At 38.6% G+C, this 27,436-nt stretch overlaps 1 protein-coding gene across 2 annotated transcripts in view; it reads left to right on the top strand.

Annotated features, from left to right (window-relative positions):
• The window catches only part of ADGRG7 (adhesion G protein-coupled receptor G7), a 63,940-nt gene that overhangs the window by 20,217 nt on the left and 16,287 nt on the right, over positions 1-27,436 (top strand). For both annotated transcript variants that reach the window (XM_045851985.1, XM_045851986.1), the window contains exons 4-12: positions 639-751; positions 2,926-3,075; positions 4,565-4,662; positions 9,549-9,688; positions 9,804-9,911; positions 13,901-14,064; positions 14,387-14,542; positions 18,992-19,104; positions 23,997-24,337. In XM_045851985.1, coding sequence (XP_045707941.1) covers positions 639-751; positions 2,926-3,075; positions 4,565-4,662; positions 9,549-9,688; positions 9,804-9,911; positions 13,901-14,064; positions 14,387-14,542; positions 18,992-19,104; positions 23,997-24,337 — 1,383 coding nt within the window. The remainder of the gene's footprint in view (positions 1-638; positions 752-2,925; positions 3,076-4,564; positions 4,663-9,548; positions 9,689-9,803; positions 9,912-13,900; positions 14,065-14,386; positions 14,543-18,991; positions 19,105-23,996; positions 24,338-27,436) is intronic.

Raw genomic sequence — 27,436 nt, 5'->3', positions numbered from 1 at the left:
GGAAAGAAATAATAGTCAACAGGTCTTTTGAATCCCAGATTTAAAAATCAAGACAAGTAGTAACTGCCTAAAATATTCTTGTAGTAACTGTCCAATTCACTTTCCCACTGCTGTGTATCAAACCACCCCAAACTTAACAGCTTAAAACAATAATGACTTAGATTCTCAGATTTTTCAGTTTTGTGGTTTGGCTGTGGCAACTGGACGTGGCAGCAGGAAGGTCTAAGATGACCTCATTCACATGGGTCATCTGTGCTGGCTGTTAGCTGGGTGGTGGGCGGGGAGGAGGGGCGCAGTGGGGGGCTCAGTTCTCCTCTGTATGGCCGCTCATCCCCCATTGTATTAGACCCACTTCCGTATATGACAGTCTCAGGATAGTATTCCTATAGAGCGAAGGTCAAAACTTCAAGGCTTCTCAAGGCCTAAGTTCTACAACTCATACAATGTCATTTTTTCCACATTCGACTTGTTAAAGAAAGTTCTAGGGTCAGCCTAGATTCAGGAAATGGAGGAACTGACTCCACCTGTGGATGGAAGAAGTAGCAAAATCACACTTGAAGGGGCATGTAGACAGGAGCAGGCAGGTGCTGTGGCCATCTTTGCAAACACTCACTGTTTTGTTTTTTTTTTAATTAAAGCGGGCCATCCAAGAGCAACCCGGATGTGCAGTCTTACTGAAGATGGAGAAATAAAATTAAAAAAACCAGAAATAGGAAATTGCAATTTAAATCTGGAAATTCTGGAAAAGCAGGTATGCCCTATGGCCCATGTGATGGGCAGCTGGAAAAAGCCTGATGGTCAAGTTAATGCTTTTTAAAACTCTCAAATTAGAAATAACAAAAACTAGTAATTAAAACTGTTTTTATTTTAAAGTTGGCATCTGTTTGTGAAAATGGATAGTGGAACATGTTGGGTTGGCAAATTTCAGCAAATGACAATCTAGAGCACATTCTAAATGGTGTCACTTTTTAAACCAGTGAAGTTTTTACCAAAAACAGATCCCTGACATTTCAGACCAAAAGGAAGGTATTTTAATGATGTACTTGATCAGAACAAAGAGAAAAAACTATCACCAAAGACTTTTTCAGACAGGAAATTTCAGAACATGATGGTCATCTCAGGGCTATATTCATGAGCAGGTGAAATAGGAAGTACATCTGAGTAAGTATTTTTTTCATGCAGATAAAAACTTTCACTAAGGATATACCCAAATGCATATACCTGGGATTGCTAACACCTGGGCCAAACAAGGGGCAGAAGAGGAAACATGTCCTCACGTGGTTCTTCCAGGTGCTAGGCATGTTACATATCTCATTTAGTTTTTATAGAACCTCTGTGAGTTTGATGTTATTCCCATATTATAGGTAATTATAGCTAATAACACATTAATTATTGAGCACTGACTATGCGCTAAAGGCTGTGCTGAACATTTTACATATAGTATTTTACCATATTTAATTCCTGTAACACCTCTACAGGTAAGTGTTAATATATTCTTTTTGTAGAAGAGGAAACTGTGGCTCTGAAAGGTGTGGTGCTTTGACTGGTGAATCACAGACAAAAATGATGGGGCTGCTCTTGACTTTAAAGTCCACACTGTCCCAGTGGGTGGAGGTGGAAGAAGGTGTAGGGGGGGATAAATGGTAATGAAAAATACAATAAAAAACAATGTAAAAAGTAAAGTCCACACTGTACCACACTGGCTCCCTAATTATAGATGAGCAGGGGTGGGAGTGGGATTGGGGATGGTGGTTGAGTGTAGAGGTGGCTGCCAGTGACGTAGGCTGTGCCCTTCACACAGGTTGTGGGAAAGACTTCATGGTCTAGAATCTGGCAGGCCAGTGTTTGACTATTAGCTCTGCCATTTCCAAAGTGCGTGAACTCTGAGTGTATTCCTTACCCACTCCAAGGCTTTAATGAGGGATGAGAGCAATCAACTCACAATGCTGTTTTGTGTATTAAATGTGATAACACTTGCAAAACATTTAGCAAAGTGCCTAGCATGCAGCAGAAATCTGGCTATTGAATGGGAGCATTGTTTCTGTCTACTGATTGGGTATTGCTTCCAACTCTTTTCCAAGCTTGAACAGCCTGTGACCCTGGTTTGATTTTTGAAATGATGCTGCCATCTAATGAAAAAATAAGTGTGACACACACACACACACACACACACACACACACAATTGACCCCCCCAGCTCCACTAATGACAACATGGAGTAACATGTTGTACATGCACAAGAGAATGCAGGGGCCAGCTGGTACACGAAGAGGTTGTCTAGGTTGGTGCTGCCCAAACTATTCATGCTAAAAAGCTAGTTTTTAGGCTTTTCAGCTGAAAAACTCACAAAAGGCTTCAGCTGAGGTAAAACTCACAATCTTTTTTAAACAGGGAGGGGAAGAAGGAAAGAAAGTCATCTCAAGCTTTATTCCTTATTCCAGGATATGGACTTGGGCATGGTTTATGTTGCTTCAGACCATTTTGCAGAGCACTGTTTCTGTGAGACTCTCAAAGAACTGAAAAAGGTTCCTTGTCCAAATATTCTCTTTCAGGATAGTCACGGTGATCATTATCATGTGAAATTTGGAAAGCCTGTAACAAATAAATCTATTTCATCTTATTAATACATTTACCTTTCACAGATCAATAATCTTATAAAATACAATAAAAACAAATAACTTGGAAAATGAAATTAAGAAACATATATAATACAATCTATTTTAAAAATTATTATATGCAACAGCACAGAATTGTGATATAAGTTTGCAATTGTTGTCTAATTTATAGTCGGAAAGAAACAAACTTCAAAAACTGAGTGGATGTGATGTTCAGGAGATTGAAGCTCAACTGAATTTCAGCTTACTCATTGGTAGCTGCTTGGAGAGTGTTTATAGATGTAGTGTATAAAACTGGTTTTTCTTTACAGGTAAATAGTGCCACAACAAATATTTCAACAATTTCTAAGGAAGCCCAGATTTTAACAGCTAATGTGGGTATGTTAACTCCTGGGAACATCACTTCTGCTACAAAAGTGGTTGGACAGATCTTCAACACATCCAGAGAGGCTTCAGCTGAGGTAAAACTCACAATCTTTTTTAAACAGGGAGGGGAAGAAGGAAAGAAAGTCATCTCAAGCTTTATTCCTTTTTCCAGGATATAGACTTGGACATCGTTTATGTTGCTTCAGACCATTTTGCAGAGCACTGTTTCTGTGAGACTCTCAAAGAACTGAAAAAGGCTCCTTATCCAAATATTCTCTTTCAGGATAGTCACGGTGATCATTATCATGTGAAATTTGGAAAGCCTGTAACAAATAAATCTATTTCATCTTATTAATATGTTTATCAACTACATTTGACCTCAGCATCCCTGTTCAATTCCAAGTAACTGGTGTTCTAAGGAACTCACTTTGGAACATGATGTTTTAAACTGTGATTTCTTTCTGCTCAGCATATTTGCATTTTAGTTTTGGCTTTCTAAGAAACTTAAAGCTAGTTTACATTTCTGATATTATAAACTGCTAAACTCTGTTACTTGAAAACAAGAACTGTAGTGAACATTTACCAATTGGCACAGCTTGGGTACTGGTCAAACAGTGTTTACCAGTTGAATACCAGCATGGCCTGAAAAATATGTACTCCTTTCTTCTATTCCCTATAAATGTTTTATTTCAAAACAATTATTTTATGTTAACTTAGCACCTTTGGAAATTAAGTAGGATTGAAATCATAAGTTAATAAAAATGGAATTGAAAGAGAAAAACAATGACCACCAAATGTAGAATTTATGGAAGGATTAGCCAGTAAAGACAACAGGGTATTAATAACTCAAAAGAGGGCAGTTAAACAATCAGTGAATGTCAAGAGATCCTTTCCAATGTAATCCTGACTTTTGTTCTTAAATCCTCACCAGAAGATATATATTTTTATTTATTTTAGAGAGAGTAAGAGAAGGAGAGAGGGAAGGAGAGGGAGAGGGAGGGAGAGGGATGGGGAGAGAGAGACAGAGAGAGAGAGAGATTGATTGGTTGCCTCCTGTGCATGCCCCAACCTGGATCGAATTTGCAACCCGGGCATATGCCCTGACTGTGCATTGAACCTGCAGCCTTTTGGTGTACCATGCTCCATCCAACTGAGCCACTGGGCTAGAGCCTCCTGATTTTTTAATTTTAAGAAAACTAGAAATAATTTTGCTAAGTCTAATAGTTATACTAAGTGTAACTAATAAGTTATATTAACTATTGTGAGATGTAATGTTCTTACATTCAGAGTCCTGCTTTCTTTGTATTTTGTTTCTGCTTTTATGTTCAAGCATCTGGTTTTATGTTCTTGGGCATGGTGCGGAAGGTCTGTGGAAGACCTTGCTATAAGTTCAAATTCAGAGACTTAAGCCTCCTGACTGCCTCAATTTATATTTTTACTGTGCCTTATCTTTATTCTCTGCCATCTTATGTAGATTGAAAACTAAACCTTTAGTTCCATTTGATACCATAATAATTCATGGTAATGATGGCCACGATAGTGCATGATATATGTCCTCTATGACGACTGGTATCTTCTTGGCAGGCAAAAGTAATTGCTGTATCAACAGTGAGTCAACTTCTAGCTGCTAGTGAAGATGTTTTTCAAGAAGCTGCTTCTGAGGATGACAACACCTTTGCAACGTAAGCACACTTCCAGTTTGGAAAGAAAACCTGACAAAGTGCTGTTTACTTTCCCAGGTTAAAGCATTAATAGAGTTGTCTTTATTTCTCTCATGGTTGCACTAACTGGCCAATGTCTCTGGAATGCAGACTAAAACCTTGGCTTTCTACCTGATCTTCAGTGACTAGATGGAGTGGTGTATATTAACTCCTGGTTCCAGGTGTGGCCATGGATGGAGAGTACTTCGGATGATTTAGATTCACACTTGTTGTCATAGACCTAGTTTGGTATGTCAAAGAGGCAGCTTGGATGTGCTGTAGGAGCTCTTCAAACTCTTTGCTCAACTTACAGAGCTGCAAATAACAGCATAACTTTCCCAGACACATTGGTAGCCTCCCACCCACAGCTTGGTTCTCCCTAAAATCCTGTTGTATTTTGATTAAGCTCTCCCATGGCTACAATGAACCAAAAAAAAAAGGATCCAACTCTATGTGTTTTCTCTCTTCTTGACTCTTACGTTCTGTATTTCTTTTGGTTGTATATTTATACTAAAACTCATGCGCTTTATTTGTAGAGGTCTCCCTCTAGGGTTCCCCATGTTTTTAAAAATCTTGTATACAGTTTTCTTAACTCTTTTAAAATATAAGTAAATATGCATGCTCATTATAGAAAAATAAAAAAAATATAAGAAAATATTAAAAATCACTGTACTTTTGTTAACTTGTTGGTATGTATTGTGGATTTTTTCTGTGTGTGTGTGTGTGAATTGTATTATATAATCTATTGATTTATAACTTTCTTTTGTCACTGAATAGTACCTTATAACCATTTTTTATACAAATACCTATACTTCTACATCACAAATTTTAGATGACTACATAATGTGAATGAACTTTTATTTAAGCAATTTGCTGCCACTGGACATTTAGATTGCTTTAAGTCTTTTACTATTGTGAGTGATCAACATTCTTGTACATAATTTTTGTTTGCATAACCCATTATTTCCTTAGGAGAAATTCCTATAAGTAATTCTTAGTTTTCTAATGATTATAACCAGTACCTAGTTAGTGTCGAGCCTTTAAATTAGAAAAAGCACAAAAGCATGAAACAGAACATTCAAATGATTGTGATCCTGAGAGAGGATGGTCGATGTTGTGTGAACAATTTAACTGGTATGTTTTATGACTTCAGATTTTAATAGGAGTCTGGGCCCTTCTCATGGGGAATGTGGATGCTGCCATTTTCCTTGAAGTCGGAGAAGGAAGTGGCCAGTGGGGTCCAGAGTCTATGTTCAGTGAACGTGGAGACTGAGAGCCAGAGTAGGATCTCTTCAGAGCTGAAGGCTCTGTGTTTTCAGTCCTGCTAGAGGGGAAGGAGTGAAGTAGATGTTTTTGGTGAGAAAGCTGAGCAAAGAGAAGAAGGACTTGCTGAGAAAGTCGCAGATCATTGTGCAGATGAGGAAGCTGTGTGAGTTGTACTGGCTTATGACACAGAAAAAAAAATTTGTGTGACTTATGTGTAATATCCAAGTGGCTTTATAGGAGATGGTTAGGGGATAAATAAAAATTTTAAATATAAAACACACTGAAATATGAAATGGTATAACCACACTCAATCCCTCCTTCCACTCTGAATTTCTAGTTTACTTATTTTTCTAATCCTGGTCTATCCAGTATACCTTCTCCATATGATGTTTTACCTAATTCCTATGGGTTCAGGCCCTTTATTTCACCTCAGCCTCCAGTCCCAAGGTCAGGCCACCAATCCCTTAGCTCTCTGAAGAGTATTCTTGATGAGTTGCCCCAGGAAGCTAATTGCTGCCTGGAGCAACTCTTCCTTTCCAAACTCCATCCCTTGAGTCTCCTCACAGGCACCAGGCCTTAGCCTTCCGTCTCACATTGTCTTATTCCTTCTTTCACTCATAGTTTTTTTCTTTGTCTCTTTAAGTCACTGAACTCCCCTTCTACACTTAGTGAGAGAAGTGGAGTGGTAAGAATAAAAGAGGAGAGTGACAAGGAAGAAAGACTTCATTCCAGCTTTGCCATCTCAGGTTGTCATAGTAAACTTCTCTAGTGTCCATTTGTCCACTCTCTTTTTCTAACTTGGTAGGAAGCAGAATGTTCAAGTGTGTGGAGCTCTGCAGCCACTGGCAGAGTCTCTGCTGGTAAGGGCTTCCCACTACACTTAGTGAATTGAAGATCTCATTTCTCCAGTTTGAACATTTGCTATGAAGACTCATCCATAACCTTAAAACCTTGCTGACACATTCAGGCTCATAATTGTCCTTGTTTACTTAGCTTTGAGAATGCAAAACTGTTTCCCTAATACTGACACCTTAAACATTTACATTTCACACTTCTGTTCCAGCTTGCCTTCTTTGGCTACAAGATACTCATTTAAATGAACTAAACAGAGGTTCATTATTAAGAGACATGAGGAATCTCATGGGAACCTAAGGACAGGATTAAAATATAGCCCTGGAGTCGAGGAACAGCAAGGCATCCAAGGAAGCTTTGCAGGTCTCAGTAGAGGAGTTTGTGGGTCTTCCCTCTGGGGTGATATAATGGTTGTTGCCATAGCCTTTGGAGTCAGACAGTCTTGGGTTCATATCTTAGAATTGTTATTTATTGATTTTGGCCAAATTACTTCGTATCTCTTTGAAGAGCCTCAGATTCTTCAGTGTGATATGGGACTAACTTTATATCTCACTTCAGTAGGGGTCTTGTGAGGCTCAGATGAGGTAATATGTGTAAATCACTAGTATCATAACTGACATATGTATAAGCCTTTTTTTAAAAAGGTTAGCTGTGTCTTTATAATTAACATGAGTAAATAAACATCTTTACTTCCAGTTTCTATTTTCTAATAATTCAACCCTGTTCATGATGTTGGGGAATAGAAATAAAAGAAAATCTTTTCTCAGCTCAGAAATACTCTCTACAGAGGTAGTAGAGAAAGAAATCCATTTTATTATTGAGTAAGCATCAAACCAGGGTGTGACATGCATCACAGGAAAACCTCTAAGAGATTGCAAAACATAAAGGAATCTTGCCATTTTATATAGACAAAAAATTAAGCCTCTTATTTTTTTTAACTCTTAACTGAGGATATGTTTTTTATTGATGAGAGAGAGAGAGGGAGAAGGAGAGAAAGAGAGAAAGAAAGAGAAAAAGAAAGAGAGAGGAAGGAAGGAAGGAAAGAAGGAAGGGAAGGAGGGAAGGAAGATATGAGGGATAAACATCATTGGTTGCCTCCTGTAGGAACCTCAACTGGGGATCCAACTGGCAACTCAGGTATGTGCCCTGATCAGGAATCACACCTGCAACCTTTTGGTGTAGGGGGTAATGCTCCAACCAACTGAACACCTAGCCAGGGCATACTCTTATTTTTAATTTGTATTTGTCCTTACAAATGATATAATGATCTCTCTGGTCCCCTCTAAACCATGGCTTCCTGATATAACTGCTACACTAAATGGAAAATTCCTCAGTGAAAGAATCTGATTGCTTTTGCTAGTCCATTATATCAAGCTGATGGACAGCCTCCAGACTGGGTATTCAGAGGCAGGCACCCATCTGTAATTTAATTGGTTATGGCCAGAGGAGAAAAGGATCATATGAGAAAAAATGGCTTAGAAGTGGCTGTGGCTAGAGCTACACTTTGAAAGTGGTTGTGAACATGACAAGCATTTAGTACATTTATGTACTTATAAATGTATTATATATTTAGTACATCTTTCCCTTTGTCATTCAAATGACTAAGGGAGCTCCTCTTAGTACCCCTAGTGTTTTGGGGATACTAACCTCTTAGCAGGTACTCAAGAGATATTGTTAAGTGAATGCATGAATTATGTTTTTAGAAGATTGGAGTCTTGTTAGGTTGAAAGTAACTCTGGAGTAAGATTTTTAATTTATTAAATGGGAAGTAGTGTGAATTGTTGAAAATTACAGAAAATGGCATTATGAAAGGAAAACCTTTGACACGAAAAAGCCAACTTGAATGTTTCCATATGAATGATCATCACATCTTCTTTATAAAGCAATTTTTATTTAAAAAATTCTCTTTTTTGATTTCTCTTGGGGAAGGGAAAAGATATTTTAGTGGTAGATGTAAAGATTTAGAATTTTGAACAATTACATCTTAATGAAATCCTTTTATTTCTGGGAAAACTAAATTGAACTGGTTATCTTAGATATAGAGATTTTTGCTTGGTGAAGTACAGAAATGGTGCAAATATTTCTCATAGGAAATATGAAGAAAGGTCCTAGGGCTTCTCTTTGGAGAACACCAAACACAGGTTCCCTCCACTCCCTCCCACCTTCCATTGAACCTCTCTTAGAACTTACCCAAAATAAAAAAGGAACATTGTGAAAACCTGCACTATTTGGTTGATAGCTGAGGTAATGAATTCAGAGCTCTGTTCTTCCCTAGTTCCATATGAACTGTCAGTTTGGGAACGAACTTACAAGAGATACTTTAGATCCCAAAGGGTTTAGGTGAGAGGAGGGAGTTGAAAAGTGGAAATTGATTATCTCCACTGGAGAAACAAGAATCTCCTGCCTGGCCAATGTTGGGTGTCAACACTATCCTTCTCTGTGAAGAGCAGCGTAGTAACGATTATTTCTATTGGGAAATCTATCATTCTTGAGTTCCAGCTTTCTGGCATCAGAAACAGAAGGTACGGAAGGTACCCATCAGTAGGAGACAGTCCACCAGAGCTTTTAAAAATGTATATATAACAAAGGAAGGTTTTGATAAAGAAGATCAATGGCTTTTAGGTGATTGTGTTAATGTGTTGAGATGAATTCTGTAGTCATGCCTTTCTATGGGGATGTGAGAAAGAACACACATCTGATTTTATGACGAATCTCTAGAATATCATATTGTTATGTTTTATTCTCTGCAGGCTTGTTCAGGAAATGGAAGCTTATTCCTTGTCTCTGGGCAATAATTCAGTGGTGAGCCCTAATGTAGCGCTGCAGGGTGTTGTTTTGTCTTCAGGAAACAGTACAGGGTCTACAGGTGTTCGCTTTACTGTGCTGAAAGGTAAGCCATTCATTTCATGTGCTCGTAATAGCAGAGAGCATTCTACTGCTGACCATAAATAATGTTCTATTCATGAAAATATAGACTCCTAACGTGTACTTTTTCCATCTTGTAGGATCTAGCAGTTCTCTTGTTTCTGGCTCCACACATGTTGATACAAATGTGAACAGCATTAGTACCGACGCAATGACCGAACTTCAGATCTGGCTCCAACCCTTGAAAAGTAGGTCTGAAATTTTTATATTAAAAAGTACACTCAAATTCATGGAATTGATAACTTAAAACCCACCGAGTACAAAAATATTTACTTAGTTTTACTTTGAATAATTTGCATTTGAGTATGTTTGAGCTCTGACAGATTATGGTAATCTCTACTATTCTAGGTCAAAGAGGTGATTTCTTTTCAAAAATCTTTTGGAGGATAGCAGAATGTAAATTCTCAGGCCATGGACACAAATCTGTTTTGTAATAAATACCTACCTAATGTAGATTCTTAAAAAAAACAAACAACATTTAAAAAATACTCAATCACAAGCCCTGTCCATGTTTACTAGTGTAATAGCCAAAATTTTATTCAATTAGAAATTTTAAAGCACCATTGTTAGAAAGGAAATTAAAGTGCAAATTATAAATTACTTAAAAACTAATGGCAATGGGAACACCACAAATGTAAACCTGTGGAATGTGGACAAAGAGGTATTTAAAAGAAAATGTATATCCTTGGTAAATTTATTAAAAAATAAAAGAAATTGTTAAAAAATAAACCAAGTATTCCACTTATGAAGCCTGTAAAGTAAGCTAGAAAGAAGGGATTGATAAATACAAGGGTAGAAATTAATAAAATAAAAATTAAATGCTAGACTTGGTCAGCAAAGTGAAAAGTTGATTCCATTAAAAGACAAATGAAATGCACAAACTTCTGAAAAATTTGATCAAGAAAAAAGAGTATAAAGAAACATGAAGGAGGTATATTTAGAAAGATGGAGACTGCTTAAAATTGTAAGATAGTGGTAAATACAATGTCTTTTAATAAATCTGAATATTTAGATGAAATGGTGGTTATCTAAGAAATGACCAAAATGCTATAGAAATGAGGAAAAAGGTGAGCAGGGACTTCCATTTTTTTTTCTTTTTTAAAAAATATATATTATTGATTATGCTATTGCAGTTGTCCCATTCCCCCCCCTTCACTCCCCTCCACCCTGCACATCCTCTCCCACCCACATTCCCCCTCTTTAGTTCATGTCCATGTGTCATAAGTTCTTCAGCTTCTACATTTCCCATACTATTCTTGCCCTACCCATGTCTATTTTCTACCTACCCTGTATATTACTTATTCTCTGTACCTTTTCCCTCTCTCTCCTCCTCCCACTCTCCTGTTACCAAGCCTCCATGTGATCTCCATTTCTGTGGTTCTGTTCCTGTTCTAGCTGTTTGCTTAGTTTGTTTTTGTTTTAGGTGTGGTTGTTAATAACTGTGAGTTTGCTGTCATTTTACTATACATGTTTTTTATCTTCTTTTTCTTAGATAAGTCCCTTTAACATTTCATAAAATAAGGGCTTGGTGATGATGAACTCCTTTAACTTGACCTTATCTGGGGAGTACTTTATCCACCCTTCCATTCTAAATGATAGCTTTGCTGGATAGAGTAATCTTGGATGTAGGTCCTTGCCTTTCATGACTTCAAATACTTTTTCCAGCTCCTTTTTGTCTGCAAGGTCTCTTTTGAGGAATCAGCTGACAGTCTGATGGGAACTCCTTTGTAGGTTACTGTCTCCTTATCTCTTGCTGCTTCTAGGATTCTCTCCTTTAGTTTTACCTTGGCTAATGTAATTATGATGTGCCATGGTGTGTTCCTTCTTGGGTCCAACTTCTTTGGGACTTTCTGAGCTTCCTGGACTTTTTGGAAGTCTCTTTCCTTTGCCAGCTTGGAAAAGTTCTCCTTTATTTTTGTTCAAATAACTTTTCCACTTGTTGGTCTTCCTCTTCTCCTTCTGGTACCCCTACAATTCAGATGTTGGAATATTTAAAGATGTCCTGGAGGTTCCTAAGCCTCTCCTCATTTTTTGAATTCTTATTTCTTCATTCTTTTCTGTTTGGTTGTTTCTTCCTTCCTTCTGGTCCACTCCATTGATTTGAGTCCCAGTTTTCTTCCCATCACTGTTGGTTCCCTGTGCATTTTCCTTTATTTCACTTAGCATAGCCTTCATTTTTGCATCTAATTTGTGACCAAATTCAACCAATTCTGTGAGCATCCTAATCACCAGTGCTTTGAACTGTGCATCTGATAGGTTGGCTACCTCTTTGTTGCTTAGTTGTATTTGCTGTGGAGCTTTGATCTGTTCTTCTGTTTGGGCCATTTTTTTTTGTCTTGTTGTGCCTCTTACATATGAGGGGGGAGCCTTAGGTGTTCACCAGGGTGGGGCAACCCAGTTGCTGGATTGTGATACTGTATGTAGGGGTGCAGTCTGAGAGGGAACAATGGTGCTTGCTCTGCTCTCTGTTGGATTTCAGTCCCTTCCACTGCTTTCCCCAAGCAAACTGGGCCTTTCTAGTGCTGGTTCCCCAGTGGGTGGGCTTGTGCACATTCTAGAACCCTGTGGGTCTTTCCAACACACTCTCCTGTGAGGCTAGGAGTCTCTCCCTGAGCCTCAACCTCCACAGGTTTTCTCAATCAGTGCTCTGAGTGCCTTGCTTCACAATCACCACCTTGCTGGGTCTGCTGGTTGCCACCCCATGCCCGGGGTCTGCCAGCCATCGCCAGTGCGCTCAGGGTCCACCCGCTGCAGTCTTGTGCACCCAGGATGCCTTACGCACCTGGTGTCACCGCTTTTTGTGCCATGACCCCTCTCTGGCCGGCTGCCCAACTTCACCCCACCTACCAGTCTGGAAGAATGTGTCTATTTGAACTCCTTGGTTGTCTGACTTCCATACAGTTCAATTTTCTGTGCGTTCTGGTTGTTATTTTGTTTCCAAATTGTTGTTGTCCTTATTTTGGTTGTGCGAGGAGGCACAGTGTGTCTACCTATGCCTCCATGTTGGCCAGAAGTCCCCAGACTTCCATTTTTTAATCAATATACTTCTATGGATTTGATATTCGCATCAAGCATGTCATTCTTTTATAAAAATAGAACATAAACAGAAGCCAAACTGCATTTTCAGGACTAACTTTTTTCTGGAGTGTCCAGAAGGAGCAATTCCAGTGTGCCGTGAGAAGTCCTAGAAACCAAAGTCTTCATTTCCGTGTCGGGGCTGGAGCAGCGAGGCTGGCTGCGGAGGACATGCGCAGGCTGTCCAGCCTTGCCTGCCAGTTTCTCAGATCACATGACCGAGTAGGCTAGTTTCGCGGCCATTCTTAGTTTTCCGTGTATCACTTGTAAAAGGTAGCACAGTTTAGGAAATTAATTCATTTCAAATGTGTACCTGTTATTGGTGCTTCTGTTGTTTTCAACATGGCCAACAGCTGTATGGGGTGTGAGGAGGCCAGCCTCGCAGCAAAGCCCTTGGCTGCGGCCATGCCCTGCTGGGATCCCTGAGGCACAGCTGACCACTTTTTCCAGGGTCCTGAAGAAATGTGTCACAATAGTCTTCCAGCCCTGGGAAAGCCTGTAATTGTCACGAAATAGCAGAAATGAATAGTTCAAGAGATGATGGAAAGAAGCTGGCTCCATTCAAAGTGTCCCTGGTATGAACAACTTGAACTCCTGGCCCTGTGACTTAATAGACTGGTCCCTGCTCAGTTCCTCTGAACCGGAGACAAACCTCACAGAACACTTCCCCAGACACAGCTGTCCTGACATTTGTCCTTTGCTCTTTCTTCTCCCATGTCTTATTAGTGGGGGAAGCAAATAGGCTTCACCTACCTGCAGTGATGTTCACTCTGTCTTGCTGTGTAGAAAGCTAGATGCATACTTCATAAATGAAATCTTTGTAATATGTCCTTGAGGTGGCTTAGGTGGGAATTATTGTTCTCATTTAGAAAGTCAGGAATCTGAACCTCAGGAAAACATATACTGTGGGTACAATGGCCAACCACAAATTATGCATGTTAATTACATACTGCAATTAGGTAAAGGTTCAGCCAGCAAACCATTTTCACTGTACTTTACTCAAGCATTAAGCAGCTGCGTGGTTCAACAATGACCTGGGACTGTGTTTCTTGTTTGCCCTATGGTTCACTTACTGATTTTTGTGTCTTTTTTCCCCTCACAGATAATACCAACTCATGTAGCTTTATAGTATATCAAAACGACAAGCTCTTCCAATCAAAAACTTTTAAAACTAAATTAAATTTTACTCAAAAAGTTATCTCAGGCAAAACTGATGGGAAGGGGGATGATCAGAGCGCTTCTGTTGAAATGGCCTTCCGACCACAGGTGAGTTTTCCCATTAGCAGTTGTTAAAAATTCAGCCACCTCTTGATTACAAAAGCAGGAAGAGTTTGGGGAAAAGAAATCAACAGAAAAAGTTTTGAAAGATTCTTTGAAAGTATTTGTTTAAACCTTCCACCCACCCATATTTTTTGTCAGACTAGCTAAATGCATACTTGGCTAATTTGAACTTTATATCCTTTTCCCTTCCCTAATTTATACTGAAGATGGTATATTTAGTACATATCTGATTTCCCAACTGATTATCTTATCCTTTTTGATTTTTAAGCATTAAAACATCAGATACAATGGTCTTATCCGTTCACAGCATAACCCAAAAGAATTCAAACTCCACTCCTATGCCTGTGTCTTTTGGAATTTTTCAAAGAAGGATTGGGACACAAACGGCTGTCACAAAGACAGGGGAGCTGGTGACTTCGTGCGCTGCCGCTGCAACCACACCACTAACTTTGCTGTTCTAATGGTAAGGTTGTACACAGTAACCTCTTTTCAGGCAAGAATTTTCCTTACACACAGTTCTGGTATGTGCTAATTGGAGATAACACTGGGCTTTAGTTTACCCCAGTCAGATTAAATAGAAAAAAGGCAATGGAATGATGAGACTAAAAAGGAAAGTGCTGGTAGAGGCAAGTAGAATAGGGTTTTTTGTTTTTGTTTTTGTTTTTTTTTGCAATTAGGTCTCAGGATAGATGAGTTCAGCACTGTGTATTTTATTAATGAGAAGGGATCCAGTGTGCCAAAGAGTTGCTGACATATTCCATTCAATTAATGTGTATGTTCTGAAGCATGAAGTTGTTATAGCCATGGGTATGGCTAGAGCTGTGTTGGGGACAGTTTCAATACATACTTAGCTGTGGTGAGGGGCTGTTTAAATCAGTTACCCATAGCTTTTTCCACGTAATCATCTAAGTTACTAAGGTTTTGCTAGAAGATACAAGAGGAAAATCCTCTTGAATTCATTCAATTTGTCCCATACTTCGGTATGTATTTCTGAAGTCTTTTAACTGCCAAGCTTCCTTTCACAAGCACTGAAAACACCTAGCTCTGGTGTGCAGCTAGCTGTATTGCAGCTCTGAAAGTTCCTGGGCTGATGCTTTTAAGAAGAGGTGTTTCTGTTTGTTCCATTTCCAAAAGCCTATTATTTTGGTGTAACCAAAAATGTCAGTTTATAAACTTGATGAAATGTATTCATACACAATGAAATGAGTGTCCTACCCATCTTAAGGGATTCTTAATGTCATGAATTTCTGAAACAGAAGTGGATATTTTCATTCCCCAGTAGCCATGATGTAGCCATACTTGGGAAGCCAGGGGATCAGACCATACTGGAACAACATAGAATATCAAATTAGAGAAATCTTTAAAAATCTTTTTTGAAATAACTATAGTTTTCTTACTTTAGTTATAAAATCTTACTTGATTTTAATTGTTCATTTTCTTTTTTAAAATTTAAGTTATGTTTTGTTATGTAAGCTATTATAGTTCTCCCAGTTTTTTCCCTTTTGTTTTGCACTCTCTCCCCTGTTCCCTCAGGCAATTCCCATGCCATTGTTCATGTCATGGATCATGCATGTATGTTCTTTGGCTACTTTATTCCCTGTGCTGTACTTTACATACCCATGGCTGTTCTGTGATAACCAATTTGTACTTCTTAAACCTCTCACCATTTTTGCCCATCTCCTGGACCCCTCTCCCATCTGGCAACCATCAAAACATTCTCTATATCTATGATTCTGTTTTGGTGCTGCTTGTTCATTTACTTTGTTCTTCAGATTCAGTTGTTGATCTATATGTATTTATTGACATTTTATTGTTCTTTTAAAAATATTTTTATTTTTTTTCTTAAAGAGGTCCCTTCAACATTTTATATAAAAATGGCTTGGTAGTGAAAAACTCCTTTAGCTTCTTCTTGTCTGGGAAGTTCTTTACCTGTCCTTTGATTCTAAATGATAGCTTTGCTGGGTATAGTAATTTTGGTTGTAGGTGCTTGCTTTTCATCACTTTGAATATTTCTTGCCAATCCCTCTAGCTGCAAAGTTTCTGTTGAGAAATCAGCTGACAGTCTTATGGAAGCTCCCTTGTAGGCAACTAACTGCTTTTCTGTTGCTGCTTTTAAGATTTTCTCTCTTTGTCTTTAACCTTTGGCATTTTAATTATGATGTATCTTGGAGTGGGCTTCCTTGGTTTCATCTTGTTTGGGACTCTGCACTTCCTGGACTTGTATGTCTATTTCCTTCACCAAGTTAGGGAAGTTTTCTGTCATTATTTTTTCAAATAGGTTTCCAATTTCTTGCTCTCTCTCTTTTCCTTCTGGTATCCTCATGATGCAAATGTTGATATGCATGAAGTTGTCCCAGAGGCTCCTTACACTATCCTCACTTTTTTTGGATTCTTTTTTCTTCTCGCTGTTCTGATTGGGTGCTTTGTGCTTCCTCATATTTCAAATTGCTGATTTGATTTTCAGCTTCATCCACTCTACTATCGATTCCCTGTAAATTGTTCTTTATCTCAATTAGTGTGTCCTTTATTTCTGACTGGATCTTTTTTATGCTATTGAACTCCTCACTAAGTTAATTGAACATCCTTATAACCAGTGTTTTGAACTCTGCATCTAGTAAATTGCTTGTCTCCATTTTGTTTGGTTCTTTTTCTGGAGTTTTGTTCTATTCTTTCAGTTGGGCCATGTTTCTTTGTCTCTTCATTTTGACAGTCTTCCTGTGTTTATTTCTATGTATTAAGTAGAGCTGTTATATTTCCCAGGCTTGGTAGTGTGGCCTAATGTAGTAGGTGTCCTATAGGGTCCAGTGGCATAGCCTGTCCTATCACCCAAGCTGAGTACTGAAGGTGCATCCACTGTGTGGATTGTGTACAACCCTCCTGCTGTAGTTGACCCTTGATTGCTGTTGACATGTCCCAGGTCAGCAACTGCCTGTGTTCTGTCAGGGGCCACTGGCATAAGCTACAAAGCAATCTTCAGATGGTTGCTACTTGTGCTGGGCTTGGAGGTGCTCAGGTGGGGCCAACCTGTGAACCAAAGCCAGCTGCTGCTAGTGCTGGGCCTGGGGCAACTTAGAGAGAGGTACAGGTCTTACTGAGGCTGCTGGTTTGAGAGAATTTAGGAAAATGTGAAGCATGAGCCATTGATATGGAAACAGCTTGGGTGGGCCTGAAGTTGGGTGGAACAAGGCCTCAGGGAATCACCAGGGTGGGGCAAACAGCATGAACCAGGTTGATGGAGTCTCGGGTAAGGCACCTACCTACTGGCTCTGTGGGGGCACAGCTCAGAAAAGGAACAATGGCCTCTGCCAGCACTTCTTTCTGAGAGAAAGCTGCCCCCTAGCTCTGTGTATTTTCTAACTTGTATTACACAGAGATCTGCTTTCTTAATCACAACATAAAAAAGATAAAATTTTAACTTTTTGATAGCTTCAGGTCATTAGTATCATTGAAGGGCTGTGTGAAGCTCAGACTGCTGTTCATAGAAAATGATTGAGAATACAGTGTCATAGTTATTTTTTTCCTTTTTTGAGTTCAGGCTTTCAGTTATTTCTTTTCACTAATATCTGAATCTGCCTCAGTGACTACCTACTCACATTTACAATTAGTTTTGAATTACAAAACTTTTAAAAAGGCTGCTTAGAATTGTATGTAAGGTAAGGTTGGGTAGGCTCTGAATAAACAGATGATTTCTGTGATCTGAAGGTATATGTATTCTATGATTATTTGTCATCATGAAATTTTTGTTTTATTATTACTTTAAAGGATGTTTATTTTATATTTACTTCTACAAAAGAAATACATACTCATTGCATAAAGTATGAAAATTTATCTACTGAAAAGAGATATACTGATATGGAAAATATTTATGAGATCTTAAATAACAATTTGAGAAAAATTCTATACGTTAACAACCCCGTATGTGTTTGTGCAAGAGACATAGGCAATAGTTGTTAGTACATAAGGAAGGTCACCTCTGGAGAAGAGACTGGATTTCAAGAGGTGTAGGGTATGAGGTGGGTGGCAGACAATAAAGAGAAACATGCTTTTAAAATTATATTTCTATATTATTTTTACATTTTATAAATAAGTAAATATAACTTTTAAAATTTTAACAACTACACAAATTAGAAAGTACAGGCAAGCAAGAATAATTATATATATTCTATGTACCCAGTGACCACTATTATTACCTCTCTAGATTTCTAAGAATACATACTTACATAAAATATACTTTTTTGTGGATATATACTAAAATACTGGGGTAGAAAGATATATATTACACAAAAATTAGATCTTTAAAAAATGACAGGATCGCCCTGGCTGGCATAACAGTGGATTGAGCACGGGCTGTGAACCAAAGTGTCGCAGGTTCGATTCCCAGTCAGGGTACATGCCTGGGTTGCAGGCCATGACCCCCAGCAACCGCACTTTGATGTTTCTCTCTCTCTCTCTTTCTCCCTCCCTTCTCTCTCTAAAAAAAATAAGTAAATAAAATCTTAAAAAAAAGAAATTATTAAAAAAAATGACAGGATCATGTGAACATATTTCCATATCCTTAGAGATATTTCTGCAACTTTATTTTTAGAGCATCAGCCTAAATATGCTGATTTTCCTTTTGGTTATAGTTATACATAAAAATAATGTAATGGATAAATGAAGTGACTCTAGCCTTACATCTAATCCAAACAACTTTGATTTTTAGACACTGAGGAATCATATATTTGTTTCCCCTAACTGAATCAGTTAAATAACTGTTCTCAAGCCCTAATATTTCATGTAAACTGCTTAGCAATAAAGGATTAATGTACTTTCTCTCTGGTTATTTTAACTAACGTAACTTTGCAAGATGTGTACTTTCACAGACATTTCAGCAATGGTTATTTAAATGAATTAGTCCTGACTTATTTTCCAGAGTTTCAAAAAGAACTATAAATATCCTGAATCACTAGACGTATTGTCCACCGTTGGATGTGCGCTGTCCATTTCCGGTCTGGCTCTCACGATTATATTTCAGATTGTCACCAGGTAAGAAAGGAAGCTGGTGCTCCTCATGAAAGAAATTGCTATCCTTTTTATTTCCTCTGAGCATATTCTCATCAGAATATAGTTTCTTGAAGCTACAAGGGAAATCAGATTTAGTTCAACATGTTCATTTTTAAAGAAGACAGGCCTGGAGAGGCTAAGAAATACACACAAGTAAGTATATGCTTACAAACTGGTAAATGCCTTGAAAGAAAATTACATACCATGTAATTACCAGTTTACCATGTAAAATTAACATGGTCTGGTAGCTCATCAATGCCACAGTTCCTTTATGTTGAATAGACACATAATTACCGATTTGCATTTGTAAAAGAAAGAAATATTGCCACACAGCCAAGTTTTCAAAAATAAAAGTAATTTAAAATATATTAAGTTTTCAAATGGTGAAACTTTTAAAAAGATTTTGAATTTCATGCTTTACAATATCTATTACAGATGACCTATAAATACACATTTCTGTCCACCTTGGCCCCCTCACTCTAGGTTCAATTTTGTATAGCACTGGTTATTTTCTGTCACATGCTACATTTTTAATAATCTGGAAATGTAAGCCTGATTATTTTTAGTTTACTTGTGGACTGTTTTCCCCATCAGCATGAATATTGATGAGGACAGTGACCTCTGATTTTGTTGTCGCTGTTTGTTTGTTTGTTTTGTTTTGGCCACTGTATTCCCTGGGCTGACCACTGTCCCCGGCTCACAGTAGAGGAATGTATGTGGACGGAATGGGCCTGTCGGGTGGTCCCAGCAGCTTCTCGTCTCCCACTCGAGATATCTCAAAATGAATTCATCCTTCCTTCAGAAGTATTTCTCTCTACTAAATTCCTTCACAACTTATTTCTCAGATATGTATGTTTACAGTGCTTTTTATTTTAAAGGTAGTGCTGTTTAAAACTTTTCCTGAAATTTTCTTTAAAAAAAACCTATGGAAAAGTTGAAAGAGAACACTGAACACCCATATATCCTTCACCTATATTCTCCAGTTAATAATATTTTGCTCTCTTTTTCGATTTCTCCCTGCAATTCTGAAAGTAACTTGTAGGAATCATGACTATCATCCCTAAATTCTTGGAGCATGTACGTCCTGTGAATAAGGCCATTCTCCTACATGGTACAGCACTGTTATTCTCACTCAGGAAATTTAACCCAAGAAATTTAACATTAATATGCTGTTATTGTGTTGATATATAATCCATATTCAAATTTCTTCCAATTGTCCCAGTAATGTCTGTTATAGCTATTTTTCTCCTCAATTTATTTAGTTGCCATGTCTGTTTAGTCTTCTTTAGCCTAGAATAATACCTTTGCTATTTTTGTTTGTTTTGGTCTTTCATGACATTAAAACTTTTGAGGTATTCAGATTAGTTATTTTGTAGCAACTGGGATATTCTACAGTTTAGGGTTTGTCTGGAATTTTTCTCATGATAGACACAGGTTAAAAATATTTCATGAGAATATTTGAGCCTCTCAGTGTGACACACAGAAGTACCGGGTGTCAGTTTGTCCCATTATTGGTTAAGTTTGATTCCTTGTTTCATGTTGTGCCTGTAAGATTTCTACATTGTGAAGGTGCATTTTGTCCCTTTGTAAATAATCGGTAGTTTGTGGGGTGATACTCTGAGACTGTGACTATCCTGTTCCCCAACATTCCCTGAGCAGTTTTGGTATCCTTACTGAAATATATTACTATGCTGGTGGTGGGAAATAACAATTTTCTAACCTATCATGCTACATTTAGTCACTATATCCCCGTGTAAAAAGTACGGTCTCTGATGTGACCAGAGGGAGTCCCTTCATGCTGCTTTATCACGTCCCTCTCAGTCTCCAAGTAGTTCCTATTTTCAGGCACAGCACTCTCTCTGCCCCACACTTGGAACCACCCATTTTTCCAAAGAACCAGAATTCTTTCTGGTTCCTCTTCTTTATTTTTCACACTCAAGTCTCTTGCTATTCATTTAAAATTTTTATATGGAGTGCTTCCTCTGGGCCAAGCACACATACGAACAATACAGGCAAGCTCCCATCTCTCATAGTATTTACATTCTCAGGGGGAAGACAAATGTTGTATAAATATATATAGAAATTTTATATATAATTACCAATTATGGTAAGTGCCTTGAAGAAATTACATGGCATGTAATTACAAGTCTGTCACACAAATTGGGATGGCTCTTATAATGGTCTTTTCATTTGTTTTTCTACCATCACCCCACTGGAGCAATAGTATGATCCCATGGGAAAAATTGTGGTAACAGCATAACTAGTTTCTTTGCCTAAAATCTCACTGCTTTGAATTGTCATCAGATTTTTTTTTGCATCCTCTGTCAATGCATTTCTGAGCACAAGTGCTATTACAGTTCTCACTAAAATCTAATCAGGAAAGAAAAACAAAAATGAAAACAAAATTGTGTTGATTTTAAAATCCTGAATCAAATAGTTTTCTTTGCTCACAGGTAGGTTTCCATATAAAAATAATACATATATATTTATTCCATATGATATGTATTATATATTTGTGTGCATAATAATATACAGAAGAACCAAAATGAAATAAGCCTTTTTCCTGTGGATTATAATTTATGTTTGAAATTGGAGAAAAATTAGAAACTAACTTTATTTTATATAAAAGGATCTTTCTGAGTATTTTTTGCCATTCTCAACTAAAATGTCAAGAGAATGGACAGAGTTCTGTTTAAGTATAGCTTTTTATTCATCATGGAAATCCAAAGACTGAGAAAAATCATGAAGGAATGCTATAAAAGCATAAAGGATGTATAATCAGCAAACAGACTCATCAAATTCTGGGACATTAAAAATAGAGAGTAGTTGAAGATGTTAGAGCTTTAAGCACAGTATAAACTTAAAGAAATAGTTATTCCAGGAGGCCTTGTAGTCTGAAAAATCTAGAAGGATTTAGATGGCAGTGAGTGAAGATTTTATAACTTACAACTTTCATTGATATAGGACTGTATACCATAGTCTACAGAGAACTGTAATGTCATTAGAGGGGAGGTAAGGATATATCTGCCCTTAAACATTAAGGAAAACATGACATGCACAGTAAAAAGAATGTCACATCTCACATCTGAATCAGTTTTACTCAGGGCAACCTTGAATTCTGTGCCAATCTCAAAATACACATATGGGCCACTACAGAGCTCCCCCCAACCAACTCATCTCTCATCCCACTGTCTTCTGGAGACCCTTGTTGAACACCACCAGCCTGCAGACAAAATGAGAAAGGGCTTTTCGAGCAAAATCTTAGGTAAATATGAGAAGGAAAAAAAAAAAAGCATTTTAAAGAGCACTTGGTTCTACATCCAGAACTGTACCTTCCAATGAAGGGCCAGTGCTTGGGCGTGTTTGAGATTAAAAGGCCCATTCAGACCATCTTGACTGCTGGCCGTCAGCTGGTGCTTCCCAAAGTCTGGTCCTTGCAGCTCCAGCCCTTGGGAGATACTCCATGGACACAGGGCTTGACAGGTCTTACAGAAAAGACACGTGTGAAACTTTGTTGTGTACAAGTCATTTACAGGGGTAGTGATAGTCTATTCAAATTATGAAGAATACCACTAGTAGCAATAGGCTGTTAACAAATTTTAAATATTTTTACTTACTTTAAAATGTTTATGGGAGCCTCATAAAGCAATGTAAGCCAAACCTTATACCATCTTGTTAGTTTAAAGGTAATAATTTAAAAATACTTGAAATTATAAAGTTAGTTAAAATTATATCAGGCCTTATTCTTTAAAAATGTATGCATGAATTTTAAAACACTAAAAAACTCAAGAGACTTTCTCTACATTTGCACATGGGTTCATCTACTAATATGCAATCATTTTCTATTTTGAGAATTTGAAAAATCCTTTTAGAGCCTTTCTGTAGATAGCCTTTGTATGTGCTTGCAAATCTAGAGAAGTTATAGTCTAGTGCAGTATTAAAAACTGCCCGAAAACTTGGTGTCTTGAAACAACAATTTATAATCTCTATGATTCTGTGGCTTGACTGGGCTCAGCTGGACAGCTCCTCCAAAGGTCTCCCTTCACCTTTCCCATGAGACTGCAGGCACAAGGTGGCTGGGGCCAGAGCCATCCGGAGGTTTGCGGGGAGGCTGCAACAGCAGGGTTGCTCCACACAGTCTTGGGGCATTTCCACAAGGTTCTTTTGAGGGTAGCTGAACTTTTTATGTGGTGGCTCAGAACTCCCAGAAGCACTAAAGGGAAAACTTGTGATGACTTTCACGTGTCCTAGGCACATTTGCCTTTGTGGGGCTCTCCTCCATAAAAAGGACAAAAATTATATTTTATGACAGTATTGGTATAAAGACAAGTATATTAATATTATATGCTAAATATTTTCTCTGACTGAAAAGTTTATTTTTTGTTTTCTTTTGGTTGAAAAGGAGTTAGGACATTGCTGTGGGCCAGAAAAGTGTTGTGGGCCCTAAGTACTATGGTATCTAATGGATAAGGCAGCCCCATCTCCCCGGCCTTCTGTTAGTTAAAAGGAGTCACAGGCAGCCCTGGTAGGTGAATATGCCCAGGATGTTAATGCCCAGGGTGTAAATATTGGGAAGTAGAATTTATTGGGAGCCATCTCTGGGGAGTAGCTGTCACCTTGGATTAGAACACAGTTTCAAGGAAGGACGTATCAACTTATTTTCTAACTCACTTCATTGTGTAAATGACATAAGAGAGGAGCATAATTTTCTGGTGTTGCTGGGAAGATAGATTTACCAGGTGGTCCACAGGCTATGAGCTGAATTTACATGGGATAATAATATGCTTTGTTCCCTCACAATTTTACTTGAGTGTTTGCATTGCAGTTGTTTTGTTTGTTTATTTATTTAATTACGTTTACTTATTTCTATTCAGGAGAGTCAGAAAAACCTCAGTAACCTGGGTGTTGGTCAGTCTGTGCACATCAATGTTGATTTTCAACCTCCTTTTTGTGTTTGGAATTGAGAACTCCAACAAGAAATTAAGTGCAAATGACGCCCAAGATACTGATTCTAATAGTAATGAAAAGCCCAAAGCAGAAACTGTGGACCCTGTGAACCCCACATGCACGGCGGTGGCCGCCTTGCTGCACTACTTTCTGCTGGTGACGTTTACCTGGAGTGGCCTCAGCGCCGCGCAGCTCTATTACCTTCTGATCAGGACCATGAAGCCCCTTCCTCAGCGTTTCATTCTTTTCATCTCCTTAATTGGATGGGGTAAGTGTTTGCTTCTCTCCTTACTCAGGACTTTAATTTTGTTGAAATCATTTAATTTAAACAAATGCCTACTGAAGGCCTAATAGTACAAGGCCTTGAGGTAGGGGGCATGGAAAAGCCAGAAACCAGTAAAAGTGCCTTCCACCCGGTAGCTCATACTCCTGCGGAGGCAGAAGGGTCAAGGCAGCTCTACAAGATACATTATAAGCTGACTTCAAGATGTTAATGTCCTTTGACATCTCTGTTAGTTTGATTTGAGATTTAGACCACAAAAACTTTCTTTTTTTTAAATATATTTTATTGATTATGCTATTACAGTTGTCCCATTTCCCCCCTTCTCTCCCCTCCACCCTGTACCCCCTCTCCCACCCACGTTCCCCCCCTTTAGTTCATGTCCATGTGTCATACTTGTGAGTTCTTTAGCTTCTACATTTCCCATACTATTCTTGCCCTCCCCCTATCTATTTTCAACCTACATTCTATGCTACTTATTCTCTATACCTTTTCCCCCCTCTCCTCCTCCCACCCCCCTACTGCTAGCCCTCCATGTGCCCTCCATTTCTGTGGTTCTGTTCCTGTTCTAGTTGTTTACTTAGTTTCTTTTGGTTTTGCTTTAGGTGTGGTTGTTAATAATTGTGAGTTTGCTGTCCTTTTACTATACATGTCTTTTTCTTTATCTTCTTTTCTTAGATAAGTCCCTTTAGCATTTCATAAAATAAGGGCTTCGTGATGATGAATTCCTTTAATTTGACCTTATCTGAAAAGCACTTTATCTTCCCTTCCATTCTAAATGAGAGCTTTGCTGGATAGAGCAATCTGGGATGTAGGTCCTTGTTTTTCATGACTTGGAATATTTCTTTCCAGCCCCTTCTTGCCTGTAAGGTCTCTTTTGAGAAATCAGCTGACAGTCTGATGGGAACTCCTTTGTAGGTTACTGTCCCCTTATCTCTTGCTGCTTCTAGGATTCTCTCCTTCGTTTTTACCTTGGCTAATGTAATTATGATGTGCCTTGGTGTGTTTCTTCTTGGGTCCAACTTCTTTGGGGGCTCTCTGAGCTTCTTGGATTTCTTGGAAGACTGTTCCCTTTGCCAGATTGGGGAAGTTCTCCTTTATTATTTGTTCAAATAACTTTTCCACTTGTTGCTCTTCCCCTTCTGGTACCCCTATAATTCAGATGCTGGAACGTTTAAAGGTGTCCTGGATGCTCTTAAGCTTTTCCTCAATTTTTTTAATTCTTATTTCATCATGCTTTCCTGCTTGGTTGATTCTATCTTCCTTCTGGTCCACTGTATTATTTTGAGACTCAGATTCCTTCCTTTCATTATTGGCTCTCCTCCGCGTATCTTCCTGCATCTCTTTTATGGTAGGTAACCTGCATCCTTTCATCTAAATTGCGCCCAAAGTCAACCAATTCCGTGAGCATTCTGATCACCAGTGTTTTGAACTGTGCATCTGGTAGATTGGCTATTTCTTGGTCGCTCAAAAGGATGAGTCCTGGGGGACTGATTTGTTCTGCTGGAAACATGTCTTATATCTTTCCCTGTCTCTCCTTTTTTTTTTTTTTTTTTTGGTCTTGTCGCTCTTGTTACGGTGGGGGTGCGGAGCCTTAGGTGTTCACCAGGGCTGGGCACCCCAGTTGCTAGATTGTGATGTTATATGTGGGGGCGGGGGCGGGGACGGCAGGGAACAATGGCGGTAGTTCCGTCCTCCTGGGCTCAGACACCTCTTCGGGATCCTGGGCCGCGAGCTCCGCCCTGGTCCACAATTGCTGCCTCACTGGGTCCCCCAGCCACAGCTTGCCCACTCAGGGATCACCGCTGCGTTCTTGCACCCCAGATGGCTGTCGCGCCGATTTTGCACCAAATTTTCCCCGACCTCCGAGCGCCGCCGACCTGCGCCAGCCCCGCACCCGCCCGGCTCGTCGTCCCCTACCAGTCTGGATGTACGGGTCTACTTCAACTTCTTGGCTGTCCGACTTCCATTCAGATAAATCCTCTATCAGTTCTGAGTGATATTATATCTGTAAATTATTGTTTTTCTAATCTTGGTTGTGCGAGGAGGTACGGTGAGTCCACTATTCCTCCATCTTGCCGGAAGTCTAGACCACAAAAACTTTCTAGCTACTTTATTTATTTATTGTTTGGGGGGTGCCACAGAATTTTATTTAAAAATTTTTTTGAAAAATATTTTATTGTTCATGCTACTGCAGTTGTCCCAGCTTTCCCCACTTTGTCCCCCCTCCACCCAGCCCACCCCCTCCACTCCCACAGGCACTCCACACTGTTGTCTGTATCCATGGCCGTTCATACATATTCTCTGGCTACTCCCTTCACCTTCTTTCCACCAGTCCCCATCTCCCCCATCACTTCTTACAGCTGTCTGTCCCACTTTTTATGCCTCTGATTCTGTTTTGCTTATTAGTCTATTTTGTTTATTACATTCTACTTATAAGTGAGATAATATGGTATTTTTTTATAACTGGCTTATTTTACTAGCATAATGCTCTCCAGTTCCATCCATGCTGTCACAAAGGGTAGGAATTCCTTCTTTTTTACAGCCTAGTGGTAATCCATTTTATGTAAATGTACCACAGCTTTTTTATCCACTCATCTACTGACGGGTCTGTTTCCACATCTTGGCTATTATAAACAACACTGCTATGAACACAGAAGTGCATATATTCTTTTGGATTGGTATTTCAGTATTCTTAGGATACATTCCCACAAGTGGAATCACTGTGTCAAAGGCATTTCCACTTTTAATTTTTTGAGAAAACTCCATACTGTTTTCCACAGTGGCTGCACCAGACTGCATTCCCACCAACAGTGCACTAGTGTTCCCTTTTTTCCACTTCCCTGCCAACACTTGTTTTTTTCTGATTTATTAGTGATATCTCATTGTCGTTTTAATTTGCATCTCTCTCATGGCTAGTGACGTTGAGCATTTTTTAATATGTCCATGGACCCTCTGTATGTCCTCCTTGGAGAAGTGTCTATTCAGGGTTTTTACCCATTTTTAAATTGGATTGTTTGTCTTCCTGGTGTTGAGTCATATAAATTCTTTATATATTTTGGAGATCAAACCCTTGTCTGATGTATT

Source organism: Phyllostomus hastatus, unplaced genomic scaffold (assembly GCF_019186645.2).
Source record: "Phyllostomus hastatus isolate PE091 unplaced genomic scaffold, TTU_PhHast_1.1 phas_contig_86, whole genome shotgun sequence".
In the NCBI taxonomy this organism is placed as follows: Eukaryota; Metazoa; Chordata; class Mammalia; order Chiroptera; family Phyllostomidae; genus Phyllostomus; species Phyllostomus hastatus.
This window is presented reverse-complemented; position numbering and strand designations above follow the sequence as displayed.